The sequence below is a fragment of the Ilyonectria robusta genome, assembly GCF_021365365.1.
Source record: "Ilyonectria robusta strain PMI_751 chromosome Unknown BGZ61scaffold_53, whole genome shotgun sequence".
In the NCBI taxonomy this organism is placed as follows: domain Eukaryota; kingdom Fungi; phylum Ascomycota; class Sordariomycetes; order Hypocreales; family Nectriaceae; genus Ilyonectria; species Ilyonectria robusta.
Genome location: NW_025764487.1, coordinates 15762 through 32312, shown reverse-complemented (window position 1 = coordinate 32312; position 16551 = coordinate 15762). Strand labels below are relative to the sequence as shown.

The 16551-nt window shown below is 51.0% G+C and overlaps 8 protein-coding genes across 8 annotated transcripts; 2 read left to right on the top strand and 6 right to left on the bottom strand.

Moving 5' to 3' along the window:
- Positions 1 to 276: 276 nt before the first annotated feature.
- Positions 277 to 828, bottom strand: BGZ61DRAFT_486699 (uncharacterized protein; the record flags this gene model as incomplete). The annotated part of the gene is made up of 1 exon (XM_046249884.1): positions 277 to 828. One exon carries the CDS (start codon positions 826 to 828, stop codon positions 277 to 279), a length of 552 nt encoding a protein of 183 aa, XP_046094724.1.
- Positions 829 to 2117: 1289 nt separating this feature from the next.
- BGZ61DRAFT_486698 (aminotransferase) lies at positions 2118 to 2786 on the top strand (the record flags this gene model as incomplete). Its single annotated transcript, XM_046249883.1, has 1 exon — positions 2118 to 2786. One exon carries the CDS (start codon positions 2118 to 2120, stop codon positions 2784 to 2786), a length of 669 nt encoding a protein of 222 aa, XP_046094723.1.
- Positions 2787 to 3088: 302 nt separating this feature from the next.
- On the bottom strand, positions 3089 to 4843 carry BGZ61DRAFT_372633 (uncharacterized protein; the record flags this gene model as incomplete). Its single annotated transcript, XM_046242192.1, has 3 exons — positions 3089 to 3332; positions 3411 to 4616; positions 4680 to 4843. 3 exons carry the CDS (start codon positions 4841 to 4843, stop codon positions 3089 to 3091), a joined length of 1614 nt encoding a protein of 537 aa, XP_046094722.1.
- A 613-nt stretch (positions 4844 to 5456) lies between these two features.
- BGZ61DRAFT_541048 (uncharacterized protein) lies at positions 5457 to 6398 on the top strand (the record flags this gene model as incomplete). Its single annotated transcript, XM_046254993.1, has 1 exon — positions 5457 to 6398. One exon carries the CDS (start codon positions 5457 to 5459, stop codon positions 6396 to 6398), a length of 942 nt encoding a protein of 313 aa, XP_046094721.1.
- A 261-nt stretch (positions 6399 to 6659) lies between these two features.
- On the bottom strand, positions 6660 to 8441 carry BGZ61DRAFT_434597 (uncharacterized protein; the record flags this gene model as incomplete). The annotated part of the gene is made up of 2 exons (XM_046243958.1): positions 6660 to 8278; positions 8342 to 8441. The coding sequence occupies 2 exons, from the start codon at positions 8439 to 8441 to the stop codon at positions 6660 to 6662; spliced, it is 1719 nt and encodes a 572-aa protein (XP_046094720.1).
- A 581-nt stretch (positions 8442 to 9022) lies between these two features.
- On the bottom strand, positions 9023 to 11185 carry BGZ61DRAFT_372695 (uncharacterized protein; the record flags this gene model as incomplete). The annotated part of the gene is made up of 2 exons (XM_046242198.1): positions 9023 to 10774; positions 10823 to 11185. The coding sequence occupies 2 exons, from the start codon at positions 11183 to 11185 to the stop codon at positions 9023 to 9025; spliced, it is 2115 nt and encodes a 704-aa protein (XP_046094719.1).
- A 635-nt stretch (positions 11186 to 11820) lies between these two features.
- On the bottom strand, positions 11821 to 13492 carry BGZ61DRAFT_372645 (general substrate transporter; the record flags this gene model as incomplete). Its single annotated transcript, XM_046242193.1, has 3 exons — positions 11821 to 12092; positions 12172 to 12307; positions 12374 to 13492. 3 exons carry the CDS (start codon positions 13490 to 13492, stop codon positions 11821 to 11823), a joined length of 1527 nt encoding a protein of 508 aa, XP_046094718.1.
- Positions 13493 to 15260: 1768 nt separating this feature from the next.
- Positions 15261 to 16365, bottom strand: BGZ61DRAFT_372650 (aldo/keto reductase family protein; the record flags this gene model as incomplete). The annotated part of the gene is made up of 4 exons (XM_046242194.1): positions 15261 to 15457; positions 15513 to 15893; positions 15948 to 16244; positions 16302 to 16365. The coding sequence occupies 4 exons, from the start codon at positions 16363 to 16365 to the stop codon at positions 15261 to 15263; spliced, it is 939 nt and encodes a 312-aa protein (XP_046094717.1).
- Positions 16366 to 16551: the final 186 nt, after the last annotated feature.

Sequence of the window (16551 nt, the reverse complement as noted above, 5' to 3'; positions counted from 1 at the left end):
TCGCCGTTGCTATCAATGAAGTGTGCAACAATACCAAGGATACCAAGCTTATTTGGAGAGGACCATATATCGACGGTGAAGTGTATTCTCGAGATAGCTGATTGGAGAACTTGTCGTATACGTCGCTTTTGCGTCTCAAACGTTCGCATCACCCACTCGCGAATCGTTTGATGTGATGTAGGTAAAATTGAGAGGACTCCAGCATTGAGGAATTTGAGCAAGCTAAAAGGGCATAAGATTAGTATATGAACCATTAATTTAAGTATGTTAGAGAACTTACGCTCGAAAGGTTTCTCTTGTTGCCATACGAAGTGCAATCCCGCAGTCTGCAATCCACTCCACATACAGCTGCTCAAACTTATCAGCGTCAAGATCTGTCGTTTCGTCATCGTGTCGACGGCGTTTGAGGGGATTCGCGTTCTGAGACATCCGTGAGAAGGCTTCCTCAAGGTGATTCCTTGTTTTAGCAGCCCTTTCTTCATTAGGCGTTAATATATCGAGAGTAGTGTGAGATTTGAGGTGCTTGTAGATGTGTGTCGTGCCTCCATTTTCGAGATATTCGGCAGGCTTCCCTTTACAGTATTTGCAACGCCATATAATCTGACCTTCCGTATTACGGACGATCTGATTCCTTCCGAAGGGCGTATGATCCCATATCTTCGACGTACGCTTCTTCTTCTTAAATTGAGAGGTTAACAACGGCGAAATAGATGTCTCTCCGACGTCAGTATCTCCGTTGTCGCTGATAACCGACGAACCAGGGGCTATTGAAGTCTGGGATGATGTAGCCGTGAAGGAAGCGCTAATACCTGAGCGCTGAGAAATCATTCTTTCGTAGAATAAGACTTGTTGATGAAGTAGGTGAAAATTCAGGAGCTGACACGCTTCACGTAAGGGGCACAGGTCGTATTCATCCAAAAGCGTGCTTGGAACCAGCAAATTGATTGCATTGAAGAAAAGAACTGAAAGCTCTCGGAGAGCTGGCTAGCTTGTTACATACTCAACGCTCAGGAGTTTGTGGCGAGGCCTTTATTTGGTGGCGTTATTAGCATCGGCATCAGCTGAGTGCAGATCAACGGCCCAACCGGGTTACACTTCATTAGTAAAAAGTTCTGTAAATTGGGATTTTCATAATGCCTCATGTATGGGGAGAGACCTCGTATTACTCGTATTACATAGTACTTGCACCATATTTAATATCATATTTATACGATATTTGAACGACCATGCACTGTATTACACGGTTTCCGGTGCTACTTGCACTGCACGGTATTTTTATACCGTGCAGGCAATACGATATTGAATATGATATCGTCTTATTTACGGCCACACTATTTACTTCACTGGCTAGAACTTGAAATACTCTCCAGCGACAGCTATATCACAGTAAGGTACGAATGCCAATCTCTGCTGATTCGTTATTGGCTTTAGAAACGACTTGAATTCCTCGGGAATGTCCTCAACCTCCCAGTCTTGTTCGGCTAAAGGGGTGATGATACAGTCTAGCTGGCTAAGAAGGCCAATCCTTTGAGTGGCCACAAAGGGCATAAGTACATCACGGCACTTTCGAATGAGATTATTCAGTAAATTCCAGCTGTGTTGCAGCGATATGGGATGTACATTCATATAGAGTCCACCACATTCTTCTATACAGTTTGGAGAAGTTCGCATCCTTTCCGTCGCCTATGTCACTTGAACTAATCAGCCATTAGATACCTGCCGACAAAAACTAACTTTCCACCTGATGACTTACTTCCTATGGTGATCAGTTCTCGTTATGAGACGAACCGAGTTATGAAAACAATGGTGCAAGTCCTTATCCTTGGTACAGGCAGACACCACCGCTCCCAGTATAAGAGAGCCTTATAGCATATGCATGGGATTCGTCTCGTACTGGAAATCGTGAATCAGTGACCTCATCCCCCCGCCACCTAGTATTTCATCATGGCTGGGTAATTGGAGACTCCGCGGGCTTGGGGGTTTGCCAGAGTCGAACCTCGGGTACAAAGCCATTCCTACACGGCGGTTCCTGTCCGGATTCTTCGCTCCTCGTATCCCCCTTATGGATCAGGGCTCCCTCCACAGCGATCTTACATACGGTAAAATCTTCCGCCTCGATGATCATATCACGAGACTTGACGCTAGCTGCAAGAAGATCCGACTTCAGCTGCCCATGTCGCGAGAAGAAGATGAAGCAAACGCTTTGCGATATGCTGGCCAAGAGGGGCATTCGCGACGCCTTCATCCAGCTCATTGTCACCCGGGACATCAAAGGTGTCCGCGAATCTGAGCCACACGAGCATGTTAACACTCTGTACATGTTCATTCAGCCGTACATTTGGGTCATGGAGCCTGAAATGCAGTTGACTGGTGGACTCGCCATCATCGCCTGGACAGTTCGCCGCACACCCCCCGGCTCAATCGATCCTACTGTCAAGAACCATCAATGGGGTGATCTCACCTGTGCCATACAGGATGCTCGGGATCGGGGCGCCAAGTATCCCTTCCTTACTGATGACGATGCCTACTTTACTGAAGTATCCGGCTTTAATGTCGTTTTCGTAAAGGATGGCAAGATCTTCACGGCTGACCGGGGTGTCTTGGAGGGCATTACGTGTAAGAGTGTCTTTGATGTCGCTCGGGCGAATAACATTGAGATCCGATGCGAGGTTGTTCCTGTGGCTCTCACTTATGAGGCTGACCTTGTGCCTTCTTTACTGTCTGAGCTTTTTGCGCACATGTCTTGTATTTTATGCTTTTCTCTACCCGCTTCGCTTGCCACTTAATTCAGCGCGACGCGACAGAACGTCGATTTTATGCATCTGGCGCATGTCAAGCCATGAGCGACTCCAATGGAATCCTCGTCTGGGTCCTGAATCTTCCCGAGCACCGATTACGGTCCCCCTTTACCTCCCGGTGTGCCTCGTAAACACAAGACTCGAACTACGGCTTCAAGCCCTTACTTCGAGAGTGCACCACAAGTCGTTTGTTACTATAATATCATCCCACACAGGAAAACGTTCGATTCTCTCAAGTCTGCAAGCTTATATAAAACGGCACTTTCATGCTACACGCTAGTTCCTCAGCATCAAACCGGTTTGAAGCCCCTCATATCATCGTTCAGTATCTCCTGTACTTTCTTCCTGTACGCACCCAATCCACCAAACCAAAACATCGTAACAGCCTTCTTACCGGGTACGTTGGCGCCGAAGATCCACGAGGATTCGATTCTGCGGAACAAGCTTCTAGAGCTCAACTGGTCACAGAGGTCCGTCCAGTCCTTTTCCACTTGGGGTTCGGCTTCGATGATGCCATGCTGGGGCATGTGGCCACTCGTGTTGACGCCGTCGGTTCCATTTGCGCCGTTTGATCCGTTGATCATATCGTCCGCCTTGATGAGGGGTGTCGACTTCTTCTCCGCTGTGCTGACCAGGCCGGAGATAATCTCGACGTGACACTCGATAGCAGGAGGAAGGTTCGAGAATGGGCCATTTGGACCTGTGATCATAAAGAGATTGGGGAAGTTCGGTACACATATGCCCAAGTACGAAGTCGGTCCTGTCTCAGACCAGTGGTCTCTAAGCGTCTCGCCATTTCGCCCCTTAATCGCAATGCGGGTGTAGTTCCCGTCGACAGCGTCAAAGCCAGTTGCACAAATAACGACGTCGAGCTCGTAGATCTTGCCGTCGGCAGTCTTGATGCCTTTCGACGTAAACTCGGCGATTGGATTTTTCTTGATATCCACGACATCAACGTTGTCGCGGTTGAACTGCTCGTAGTAGCCAGTATCGCACAGCGGTCTCCGGGCATAGAACTCCGTAGGGCAAAGCTTCTCGGCCTTCTCCGGATCCTTGACTGTCTGGCGGATCTTGTTTCGAATAAAATCAGCCGCCACCTTGTTCGCCTCTTCATTCACGGTGATGTCGCTAAACGTCGCGAACATGAAACGGAACCCATTTCCTTTCTGCCAGGCGTCCTCGAAAATCTGTTCGCGCTCTTCGGGTGTGACGCTGAAGGTTGGGCGGGTGCTCTCTGGGAACCCATACGCAAACAAGCTGTTCTTGGCCTGGTCCCAGATTTCCTCGTATGTGTCGTTGATCTGTTTGCGGTGTTCGGCTGAGACTGCTCCGTTGCCGGCGGGGACACTGTATTGGGGATTGCGTTGGAAAGAGAGCAGCTGCTTGACTTCGTTGGCCTTTGCGGTTGCCGTAATGAGCTGAACGCCAGTCGAGCCGTTCCCGATGACGCCTACACGCTTGCCTTTGAGGTCCACGTTGTCGGGCCACCGAGCCGTGTGGTAGAGCTCGCCTTCGTATTTGTCGAGGTTGCGGATCTGGGGGAAGTTGGTCTTCGAGAGGAGACCGAGTGCCGTGATGAGATATTTGACTCTGAGAACTTTGTTTGTAGATAGAACTACGACCCATCTACGCTCGTCATCATCCCATTGTGCTGATAGGAGCTCGGTATTGAATTCGAAGTGCTTCCGCAGGTCGTATTTCTGAACCACGTGCCGCAGATATTGCAATATCTCCGGGCCTTGGAGATAGTGCTCACCCCACGGGTATGTCTTGAGATCTTCTAGGTCCCAAGAGTATCGATAGAGAACGGACTGGGTACTGCCTAGATTTAGCTGGATCCTCTTCCACGGGGGCGTAGCGGCATGCTGGAGGCTCACTTACTCAGACATGGCTCCTGGATAATGGTTCCAGTACCAAGTGCCTCCGACGTCGTCTGCCATATCAATGGCCTTCACATTCAGACCTTGGGCGAGTAGCTTCTTGAGTTGGTAGATGCCACCAAACCCTGCACCAACGACCAAGGCATCAAGGTACTGTGTCTCCATCTTGAAAGCTTGCTTCGGTCGAAACCCAAATTGAGAAAAAGATATTCAAGTGGCTGAGATGGTCAGAAACATGGGAAAGCAAGACTAACGACAGAAGGAAAGGCCACGGGATGATATAGAGCTACCGGTACAGAGTCATACTGTCACGTGCTTAACGTGGCTCCGACTCATGTCGCTAAGTCCCCGCAAACCCGCTCGATAGATCTGGGGTAAGCAGCAAACTCGGGGCCCCATGGGGAGTCCCGGGTCCGCGACTCATGGATGGCTGGGCATTGGGAAATACCCTGCCGTCCCAAGCTCGGTTATCGCTGTTGCTGAGCGCCGACAGGTACCGGACCGACACGGCAATTCTCTATATAGCCGACACTTGGCTGTTTACAGATCCATATAGCCGCTGACCATTCGTGTCCGCAGTTTAGAGCGAGAGCGGCCGTTGATAGCAATAAGAAATTGGCGTCAAGTTCCTACGAAGCTGCGAACAAGGCGCTCGCGTGGAATCAAAACGACAGCTTATGCATTACTGATACTACTCTGGCTTAGAAACGCCCAAGGCTGTCCAGACGCAAACGCAGCTTCTATTGTGTTATTTCGTGTCCGAGAGGACCTATCCAACATGTTCTCTACGAATCCACTTTGCCAGCCGCCTTACCCTATGCAGACATCCTGTAGGTCGTCACACACCACTAGGAAGCGGAGAGACGCCCGCTGCAAGGCTGTCTTCTCCGATGACTGGGACTGGCCGTTCAATCCCAAGAAGAATCGACCAAGGCGGCAAAGGTTTGCCAATCGTGGAGAAAGGATCTCGGGGTTCACTGCCGTCTTCTGTGATGACTGGAAAGACGACGAGGTCGAGGACGAAGCACCTCTCTGCGCTCTTGAACTTGCCGGCTCGCAGAGCCCCCGATCTGGCCAATGGTATGGAGGCTATGAGAACGAAGGGGACGGCAATGGCTTCAACGATTTCGATAACTTCGCGGAGCTCTTCTCCGAGTTGCCTCTATCCAAATGGCCATGTACAGAACAGAGCAGCCTGCCGAGAGCAGAGGCCACGCTTCCGACCACACCGAACGTCTGCCAGCTATGCCAGTCCCGGGAGACCAAACCAGAGGCATGGTGGCCTCCATCGGCAATGAATTTACCCAGTCTCGGCCCATCACCCACAGCGTCTGCCGATAACGGGGCTTCTAGTCAAGGATCCGCGACACAATGTTACTCAACACCAGAAACGCCAGCTTTGTCGTGTTCTATGCCGATCGACGTCGCGTCTCTTACCAACACAGAGAGTTATCACTTCCAGGCATCAGAAGAAGATGAGTGGCCGCTTCTTTCATCTGTGCTGGCGGATTCGACTACCAAGGATCGAGACAACATAACGCCCTCAACTCAAGATACTCCTGAACACCAATGGTTTTTAGCGGATGGTTGGGCTATGGAAGCCACGGGTTTCGATTATTGGGATTATTTCTTGGATTGTACAATTGGTGCTGGCGACTGTCATGGGATTCGGGGCTGTGAGAAGTTGAATGGTTTGGGGAAAACGCCGCTCGAGGCTTGACTTTCAGCAGTTCATTGATTGGGAGTTGGCCAGCTAGCCTAGGTTCTTCATAAAATACATTGTATCATTATCTAAAAGTATGACGGAATAAACGGCATTTTCAGTCAATGCGTGAGTATTTATACTCACCACTAAGCTAAAGCTTGTCCAGACCGACAGGCATGCCCGTTCCATCGTGACCTACCCTAGAAACACAAGTCGGAACCTTGATAAGGAACAGCCTTACAATATCTATGAACTCTAGCTATATATTGTGCATATCTACAACTTCGCACGATTCGCCTCAGACTCCTTGCGAGCCATCTCCTTGAGCTCCTTCCTCAGTATCTTCCCACTCGCGTTCTTCGGAATTACATCTACCACTCGAACGCCCCCCCTCAACTTCTTATGACTTGCCACCCGACCAGCAAACCACCTCTGCAGCTCATTAGAATCCAAGGGTCCTGACGCGGCGTCCGTAACGACGTACGCTCTTGGGACCTCAGTAGCCAAGTCCTTGTCATACAGACCCACCACCGCACAGTCAATAATGCCTGGGAAATCGAGGAGGTAGCCTTCCAGTTCTGCGGGTGGGACTTGAAATCCTTTATACTTGATCAACTCTTTGACGCGGTCCGTAATGAATAGATTTCCCCGCGCATTGATGTACCCCACGTCACCCGTGCGGAACCATCCATCCGGGGACAGGCACTCAGCCGTGGCTTCCGGGTTGTTATGGTAGCCTTTGAAGACAGTAGGGCCCATGACGTGTAGCTCTCCCACCTCCCCAGGCGGGAGCTCTCGAGCCGTGGTTGCCGTGGCGTTGTCACGAGAGCTGTGAAGAGGCTCGCAAATCTTGACTTCTAGATTCGGCAGCAAAGCACCGCAACTTCCAATGTCGACGTCCCATGCATCCCAAGAGCCTTGATATAGGCACGGACTAGTCTCGGAGAGTCCATAGCCTTGCTTGATGCGGATCTTTAGCCTCTTGTAGACTCGCTCGATAAGTTCGCGGGTAAGGGGTGCGGCGCCTGACTGGGTCATGCGCAGGCTAGAGAGGTCGTAGGTAGAGACGGACTTGTGTTTGGCTAGGTGAAGGACAATCGGCGGTACAATGTAAGAGTATGTGATTCGTTGCTTCTCCACTAGCTGGCACCATATGTCGACATTGAAGCGTGGCAGCACAACAGTCGTCACGCCCGAGTATAGGGGACTGTGGACGAGAACAGTCAATCCGTAGATGTGGAAGAACGGGAGACAGGCGAGGATCTTATCGCCTCCAGTCCCTGGCTCGGGCAAGGGAATGTCTCGAGTGGTTCGGCTCCCGTCCCAAGTAAGGTTGAACCCTTCTGCCACCTGAAGTTGAAGGACGTTGGACGTGATGTTGTAATGGGAGAGCTTGACACCCTTGGGCTTCCCTGTGGTTCCAGAAGAATAGACCAGAAAGGCAGTGTCAATCTTAGGATCGAGCCTGCGTGCCACAAACTGTCTGATAGAGCTCAGACTGCGAATACTTGTCCAATGTTTCAAGCGCGCCATTGGGTCTTTCTCGCTCCCGAGGAGGATGATGTAGTCCTCTGCAATACCCACGGCACGACACGCCTTTTTGACTTTCTCGATGTCGGAATACTGCGTGACGATGGCTTTGGCGCCGCTGTCCCGGAGTTGGTGAGAGAGTTCCCCAACCGTGTAACCGGGGTTCGAAGTCGTCACTGTTCCTCCAGCCCAGAGAGCGCCAAAGATTACCGGGGGCATATCAATCTCGCTCAACGATGATATCGCCAGCACATCTCCCCTTCTCCAATCGTATTGAGACCTTAATCCCTGACCGAACTGTTCCGAGAGACGTTGCAAATCTCCAAAGCTATACGTTTTGTCGGTAAGGCCATCTCGAAAGATTGCTGCACCGCATAGATCAGCATAATTGAGCTAACCAAGGTGATTTCTGGGTCTTGAAAACGTACGGTGACTATCCGGAAACGGGCGGTCCTTGCGCTTGAACAAGAAAGAGAAGATGTCGACATTCGGAAGATCCAGATCGGGATAGTGACTTTTGGTGACCATTGCAGCTCCGGCCTCAGATTTTCAGCTGCCCTGGGACTTCAATTGGTATGTGACTGTGCTTGTGGTGAAGGAGACTGTGATAGCAGCATGTGCGAAATAGGCCAGGTATGAAGAAATTCTCTTGAGGGCGTGAATTGTCAAAAGAAAATAGAAAGTAAATTCTTATCGATAGCACACGAGCAGTAATACCATCCCTGGTAGCTCGGTTAGGTAATATCAACACGGGCCGCGGTCGGCGGTTAGATGTCGGATTATCGGCATACAAGGCTATATGCTACTACTTCGGTACTAGGTAATTCGGGTTACCGATAGCCCCTCTGAGACAATCATCGCACATGCAGCTCGGTTATAACGGCCTGCGTCTCCGATCATATGTCGGATATGGGTTGCGTATGCTGGAGTCAACGGCTCTCAAAAAGCTTCGTCTTTAAAACAAGATACCAAGTATGGGCTGCGAGACTATTGTTGATCTGAATATACATAACATTACAAGCCCCGAAGGAGCAGCTTCTTCAACCCAACAAAGCATTACGGCCATATATCTGAACTATTTGCACAGAGAGCTAGGACTGCCGGGCTACCTACATTGGCATGAAAGGAGGGTTCCCCGAGGGTATCGTGAGATAGTTCGACATCAAAAACAGCTCATTCGCCATAGAACCCACGCTTTGGTAGGTCGGCGAACCGAAATCAATACAATGCAGTATATCATCCTCGGGCATTATGTCTAGAACGCGGCCATCTTGAGACATAGGCACCGCGTCCGACTCTGGCGCAATGTTATTGCTCATTGTCGTATCCCGGCCGATCTGTTGTGCTGTATCCGGGCTATCGATGTTGCTGGACGGTAAAAAGTCGAAGATCCGTAACACCCAGTTTGCTGGATCCCATCTCTCGCGCGCTTCGCTGATCAGCATTTGACAATTATCGAGCGCGGACCGAGGCAGATGAGTAAGAGAACCTTGGGCATGCTTGGTCCCACGGTAGAAAACGATGCTGGCAATGAAGAAACCGGAGAAGATCTCGTGAGGCACCATGTCGAGCATGGAATTGACCATGATTGTGAAAGCCGTCGATGCGATGATGTGTGCAGCGGATTCGGTGACCTCGGAAGCTGAGGTTGAAGCGCCGGGCGAGAGAACGGGAATATGGGCCACGTCCTCGGGTTTCTGGAGGTGGATGAGAATAAGTTGGAGGTGGAAGATGATCTTCAAGCTGAGAGCAAAGACATTGGTGGTCAGGGCCTGCTGCTGCAACCAGCTGATCGACGACGGCAGCTCCGACTTCCACTTTTCCATCTGGTTGTGGAGGTAGTCAGTCATTGAAGCGTTCGCCGCCGGGCCAAATCGCGCTTCCATGATGCCACGTAGGATCAGAGAGAGTTTCGAGACCTGGATCTGATAATGGGCATGCGATTGGCACCTGGCTTGATCTTCAGAGCCGCTGCTCTGTCCGTCATGGAAATCGTCCAAGCCCAGCGGTTCCGTGTCGCACTGGACAATGTTGAGCCGGCACGGGCGACCGAGCAACGTCGCGCAATACGCGTCCCGGACGGCGAGGACCCAGAATAAGCGTTTAAGCAGGGACCTCCGCTTCCTATCCATGTAGATGGATGTGTTTAGTCTATGAATTCCCAGGGATTCTGCAATGGTGACGCCAAAGCCAACCCAAGAACATGGATTCCAGTAGCTCTTCATCTGTGGACCCCAGAACGAGAGCATGATGACCGTCTGGAGGAGGACGATCTTGTTTGTCTCGTAGCCAGTGTCGAATAACAGCTTCGCCTTGTCGTAGAAATGCCGTCGTGCGTGCCAGCGCCCCTTGAAGCCTGCTTGATGGATTTTGCTCAAGTCACAGAACGTAGATCCGATGAAACAGACAGCGTGAAGTAGGATCCAAGGTAGGGTACGTGCTTTGAAGGAGTCGTTGAAGGCACTCAAATCGACGATGGAATACGAGGGGTAGAATCTTTCTGTGAAAGCGGTGACCATTGCATCGCAGACGTCGTTCGTTGGTCGTTCGAAGGCTCCCTTCGCTTTGAGATAGCCGATGTCTTGCGGCGACAGATGGGATGGGTGGTTGGTGCACTCGACCGGTCCCGTACAAACTGCCTTGATGAAGTGCGAGTCAGCATCGTGCAGGACTGCCTTATCGATTTGGTTCCGGGCCTCCTCGAGCGCAAACGTCAGGGGAGAGGCGCCGCTCATGAACATGATGCCGCACTTGTTGGCGGCGTCCTCAACATTATGGCCTTGTTGCTCGATGAACCGTTCGAACATGGACGTTAGCGAGTCCTGAGTCTGCGGCTGCGCTGCCCCGGTCCGTTCGAGGCTCTGGGTCTCAGATCCGCTCGCCAGGTCGTCGGACCCGTCAAACTCCACGGCCCCCCCGTCTGCCACTGCATCAGTCAGACCTTGGGGTGCCGAGTCGACGGACGAGGGCGGTGAAAAGACGGCGGTATTCGACTGGCACGGTTCCGCCAATGATGCGTGATGTCGAGTGGACGATACAGCATCTGTGTCGGTGGATAGAGAGACGATGCTCTGATGCATAGTCTGCTGCTGAGATCGCTGTCGTTTGTACGTGCCCCGTCTCGAGGCAACGAGGTGGCAATTGGGAGTCCTGGCTACGCGGCAACGACTGCACGGAAGCCCAACCTCAGTCACGTCGCACCGCACCTTTCGTGAACTACACGCTTGGCAGGCGCGGGCTGCACGCAACCGGTTCCGGCCTTCTTCAGACATTTCGACGACAGGGGAGGGAGCCAGTGACTCAGTTGGAAGGGCAAAGCAGTGGGAGCGGATGTATCGAGCGTAGTTGATTAAATAGAGAGGGTAGAGGCAACAAGAGCCGTCTTTGTATCAGCAAAAGTACCAGCAAAAGCGAATGATCCACCCCCGCATGCACTAATCTACCCCGCACTGGCCCGTGCGCACGCTAAGGTACCCCGCACGCACAGTCCACGCTGTTTGTTCCACACGGAAGGCGGGGAGGGCTGTCCCCTTTGCCGTCTCACCCCCCTACCCGACCTTCCGCCTTCCGACCCCCCCTCCCACCTGCTGTCATTCATACAGCCGACCTTGACCTGGCAAGTGGGTCAATCAGTCGTTACAGATTACTGACTCAGATGTTCTTGTGGGGAGTCGTCACCATTTCTTGCACGTACCTTATTGATGAGACACTTTCCTCAGAAGCCTCTTGAGCTGTTGGGTTGTTGGGTTGTTTTCTAGCTTATTCTCGCTGTTACAATGGGGAAGTTAAACTGGTATCCAAGGCATGCCCAGCGTATCTAGTCCTCCAATAAGTCAATCATAAAGCTGCTGCTATCATTTCTATCGAGTTAATATTGTCCTTCCATGGTCGGAAAGGACTATAATATTTATTCGCTACCAATCTCTCTATGCTGAACCATGAGCTCACTGTTCTTCTCACTGTTCTGTACACTTGCAAGCGCGACGTCCTGCTTAGCTAGGGATGTTGCTTCTTCCCAGGACATTTCTTTACCACTTTCGTACTGAATCTCGAACAGTCTGTCAATCTCCTCCAGGGACAAGCCAGCAGTCTCAATATAGAAGTACCAAATAAACGGCAGCCAAGCAATGTTAGTCACAGCGAAGATTATATAAAATTTCCAGCCGATGTTATCAATACCTATAATGACCTGTTATTAGGGGGCTTTTCTTGGTTTCACACGAGCAGGGCTCCTTGGAGGTAGGAAGAGGGCACGTACCAATTGGGGTGATGAGTACAATCACGTAGACAAAGACCCAGTTTGTGATCATGGCGATTGAGCTGCCCACGTTCCGCATGCGCTGGGAGTTGATCTCCGAAGGATAGCAGAACGGGATGGACAAGAAAGAGAGGCCCTGGAGACTCAGGTTAGCCGCATCAAATACAATATGCTGAACAGCACCAAAGGAGAGAGATCTTACAAAGAAAACGTGGTAGACAAAGATGGCTGTGACAGCAACAGCCTGAGAGGATTTCGTTCCAACTCCCAGACCTGCAGCAGCAATGGCAAAACAGATCCCCTGAGCAAGAGCTCCTATGAGCATCAGCCTCTTACGTCCCCATTTATCGATAACAAGCATGACAATTGCTCCCCAGACCATCAGTGACATGAAGTCACAAGCGGAGAGGATTAAAGCCTGTCGACTGTCGAAGCCAAAGGAAACCGTTAGAATGACTGGCATGTAGTAGACCACGACGTTGATACCGCCCATCTGCTGCATGAGCGAAGTTCCAGCACCCAGTGCGATTCGGCGGAAGTTTTGTTGCGGCCCGTTGGAGAAGATATCGCGCCAGCCGACCTGGGCAAGCTCTTTCTCATGGGCAATGGATGAGGCAATCAGCCGGAGGGAGTCAACCACCGCTGGGTCATCGGCGGGCTTTGCCAGGAGTCGACCAATGATGGCCTGCGCTTCGGTATGTCGATCTTTGGTGCACAGCCATCGAGGAGACTCGGGCATGCAAGCAACAAGCGCGATAGCGAGGAGGGCAATGAAGGACTGGAATGCAAGGGGGAACCTCCAGCTGACAGGGCTGTCAAGAACGTAAGTGAAGCCCAGATTCATCCAGCAAGAGAAAGCGATGCCTCCGACGACGACGACGAGCTGGATAGCGATAAGTTTGCCGCGATGCTCAGGCTTGCATGTCTCGCTTTGCCAGATGGGCACAGCAACCGAGTTCATGCCAATGCCGAAGCCGGCGACGATGCGGCCAACGATCATTTGAGCGAGAGAGTAGGAGGACGACTGTATAATGCCGCCGAGGATGACGAAGACGCAACCCAGTGTAATGGTTTTGCGTCTACCGAGGATGTCACCAACGAATATGGTCAGGAGGGCTCCGAGGATGCACCCAAGGTCGTAGGTTGAGACAATCTGGCCCTGGATCATAGCTGACGGTTGGTTGAAGGCTGATTGGAATAATGGATGCTGGAGAATACCGCCAAATACTCCTTGGTCGAATCCGAAGAGCATAAAAGCAGTCCCGCATGTTGCGGTGATGCCGACAGTCAGGGCACTGCCTTCAAGCTGGGTAATCCACATGATGAGAGTGGACAGATCAAACCCGTATCTCAATATGAGGTGTTGTGACAGAAGAAAGAAGTTAATAGGAAACAAGGTCGGTAGAGAATAACAATAGGACGGCTGTAGGAACGGATGCCGTTAATATATATCTAGGCGAGCGTTAAAGCATCACTTGATGGTTATTGGTTGGAATTGACTACCCTACCGAAGCGGATATCAGATCCCCGTGGGGACCCCGCACTGATCAGCGAGGAATGGAGATCGGCCAATCTTAGTTTCTTAGTTCATTGCTCGCTAGGCAGCAATATCTACCCGCAGCATATAACCGACTGTGGCATGACTCCGCTCGGCACTCATGAATCGTTCTGCAATTTAGTCTCCCACATCAAACGTACGTCCACACTAAGCTTACTACTAGAGGGCAAATACTCGACAGGCTGTGGTCATGGAGACAACTGTTAACAATGCTACTATTACGTGAAGGTGTAGAATAGACGAGACTTCTTTACAATGATGAAGAGCAGAGGTGCGAACCACGATGGCTGAACGACAACTCTTACATGATTCGCCTGAGTTGTTGAACAGCGGCTATTATCTATGGCTCCACGCATGCTGTTCTCACGGCTGGGTTCAAAGTGGGATGATTACCTTGATGCAACAAACTTACGAGCGGGTTGACTGCGAGATCGACGCCGAGCTTGTTTGCTTCACGTGGCCTCAGCTCGGTTACTTCGTTAATCCCTACCTTGTAAGCGCTCTCGGGACTTCGGTAGCCAAAGCAGAGCTAGGTTGATTAAGCCGACGCCTAAGATGACCATGTCATGGCCTATCCTGAATACAGGTATTCAGATCATATTCTCATATGAGAGGCGACACCTGAAGCTCAGTCAGCCCCTAACGTTCAACCATGCTCCTTTAGTGTACAGCTAATTTGGTTGACCACAATCACATCGACAAATGCTCCTACCTTGCTGCCAAGGCCATAGCACGCCCAGTCATTTGCAGCATATTCATGATACATGGAGAGGCAGAGAGGAAAGCAAATCCCGCATACCTGACTTGCCATAGATTTCTTTCTGTTCCCACACTGGGTGTCCATCATATGCAGCCCGGGATGCATTGATTATATTCTGACTACCCTCAATATGCAGGGAGCTATCTTTTTTTTTGGCTGTGTTATCTTTCGTATTGGCCGTTTGGGTAGCAAGTTGAGAGAAGTAATAATTGCTGTCTCTGGGGAACTCAGAGTTGATGCAATGTACCGGATAATAGCGAACGCGCATCCCTGCATGTATCAACTGCAAGAAAGTCTAAATGGGCCGGAGCGCAAGGTTGTATCCTGGGGCTGAGACGTGGAAACGCAATGAATGGCTGGGCATTCGGTCCTGGGTCAATCAACCAAAACGCGATCCATTATCCAAGCGAAAAACCACTTCATCGGGCCCAGGCTCTGGAATCTTTGTCATATTATGCGTCTGCCAATGGCGATTGCGTGTATTTCATGACCGTCCGGTGTTGTAACTTATCACCGAGACGGAACCGTCGAGGTCAGTGAACCGGCTTCTTGTGCGAAACCTCACGTCGGTCCGGGAGAGGGTTTGCGGATCTTATTACGAGCAAGTTAAACATCAGGGCGGGCGTCCGTGACTGAAATACTATGAGGAACGTAGCATGGCTTTTAGAGAACCACTTGAAACTGCCTTTATTCTATTCAATGCTGGGGTAATGACTGTCCTATCCATTCTGAATTTCCAAGTGTACCTTCAAGGTGGTGGTTAATAGAGTTCTAAGACTTATCCAGGAAGCCGAAATCAACACCAAATGGTGGATATACGTAGCGAGTGAAGCCCGTAGTCCTCTTGCAAGTCTCAATAACATCATCGATTTCCTGGAGATCTGATTCATCCAAGTCCACCAAGTTCAAATTTTCTTCGATTCGACTGGGCGTAACAGACTTAGCCAGCACGGAGCGGCCGTTGGACACTATACGCAACATGGAGTTAGCTTTTGTAGACAAGAAGACCTCAAGCATACGCACCATGCCAGCTGAGTAATACCGCGGCAGGCGAGGCACTCTTCTTCTCTGCTAGCCTTTGAATCGCCGGTAGCTGGAGAAGCGGGCCGCCTGAACTTCCAAGAGGGCTGTATGCAGTGACGTGTATGCCCTTGTTGCTGCAGAAATCGACGATTTCTTGCTGGGGTAACAAGGGATGGTTCTCGATCTGATTCACCGCAGGGACGATGGAAGCTTTGGGGAGGAGTTCTTCGAGATATCGGACGCTATAGTTTGCGACGCCGATGGCCTTCGTCTTGCCCGTTGCCACGAGTCTCTCCATGTCCTTATAGGTGTCGACGTGTGATCGTTCAGCGGTCACATCGCGCGAACCATCGGGGTGTTTCGGAAACCTTTCGTCGTTTCCTGAATATCGGGTCAGTTAATGAACGAAAGCTGGACTGTTACATCGGCGCTTACCGTTTGGATTCATAGCGACCGGCCAGTGCAAAAGGTAAAGATCGACATATTCAAGACCCAATGCCTTCAAGCTGAGGTCTAAGTTCTGTTCAACCCGAGTGTGGTAAGTGCACCACAGCTTCGTGGTCACAAAGATGTCCTCCCGTTTAACTTTGCCCGAAGCGAGGGCGGCCTTGAGGCCCTTACCAACCTCATCTTCGTTGTCGTAGCAGTATGCAGCATCGATATGGCGATATCCAACTTCAATGGCATGCTCAACGGCTCTTTGGACTTCCCCGGGCTTGGACTGCCAGGTACCTATGGAGCACACGTCAGCAATCTGGCCGTGGCGAGCAGCCCGTACAAGTGAAGTACCTAAACCTATCGCAGGAATCTGCGCTCCGGTGTTCAGTTTGAATTTCGGTATCGAAGTGGACATTGTAGCGATTTTGATTGGAGTTGATAGAAGATCAAGGGGATCTTGCAGACGACCCAGGGCAGTTGTCGAGAGGAATTCAATAGTGTTCTGCTTGGGTTCTATTGAGCGCAGATAGAGGGTTTTTATTTGCTATGGACCGACCATGAATGAGGGCCCAATGGCAGAACACTGCCGACTCACGTAGAA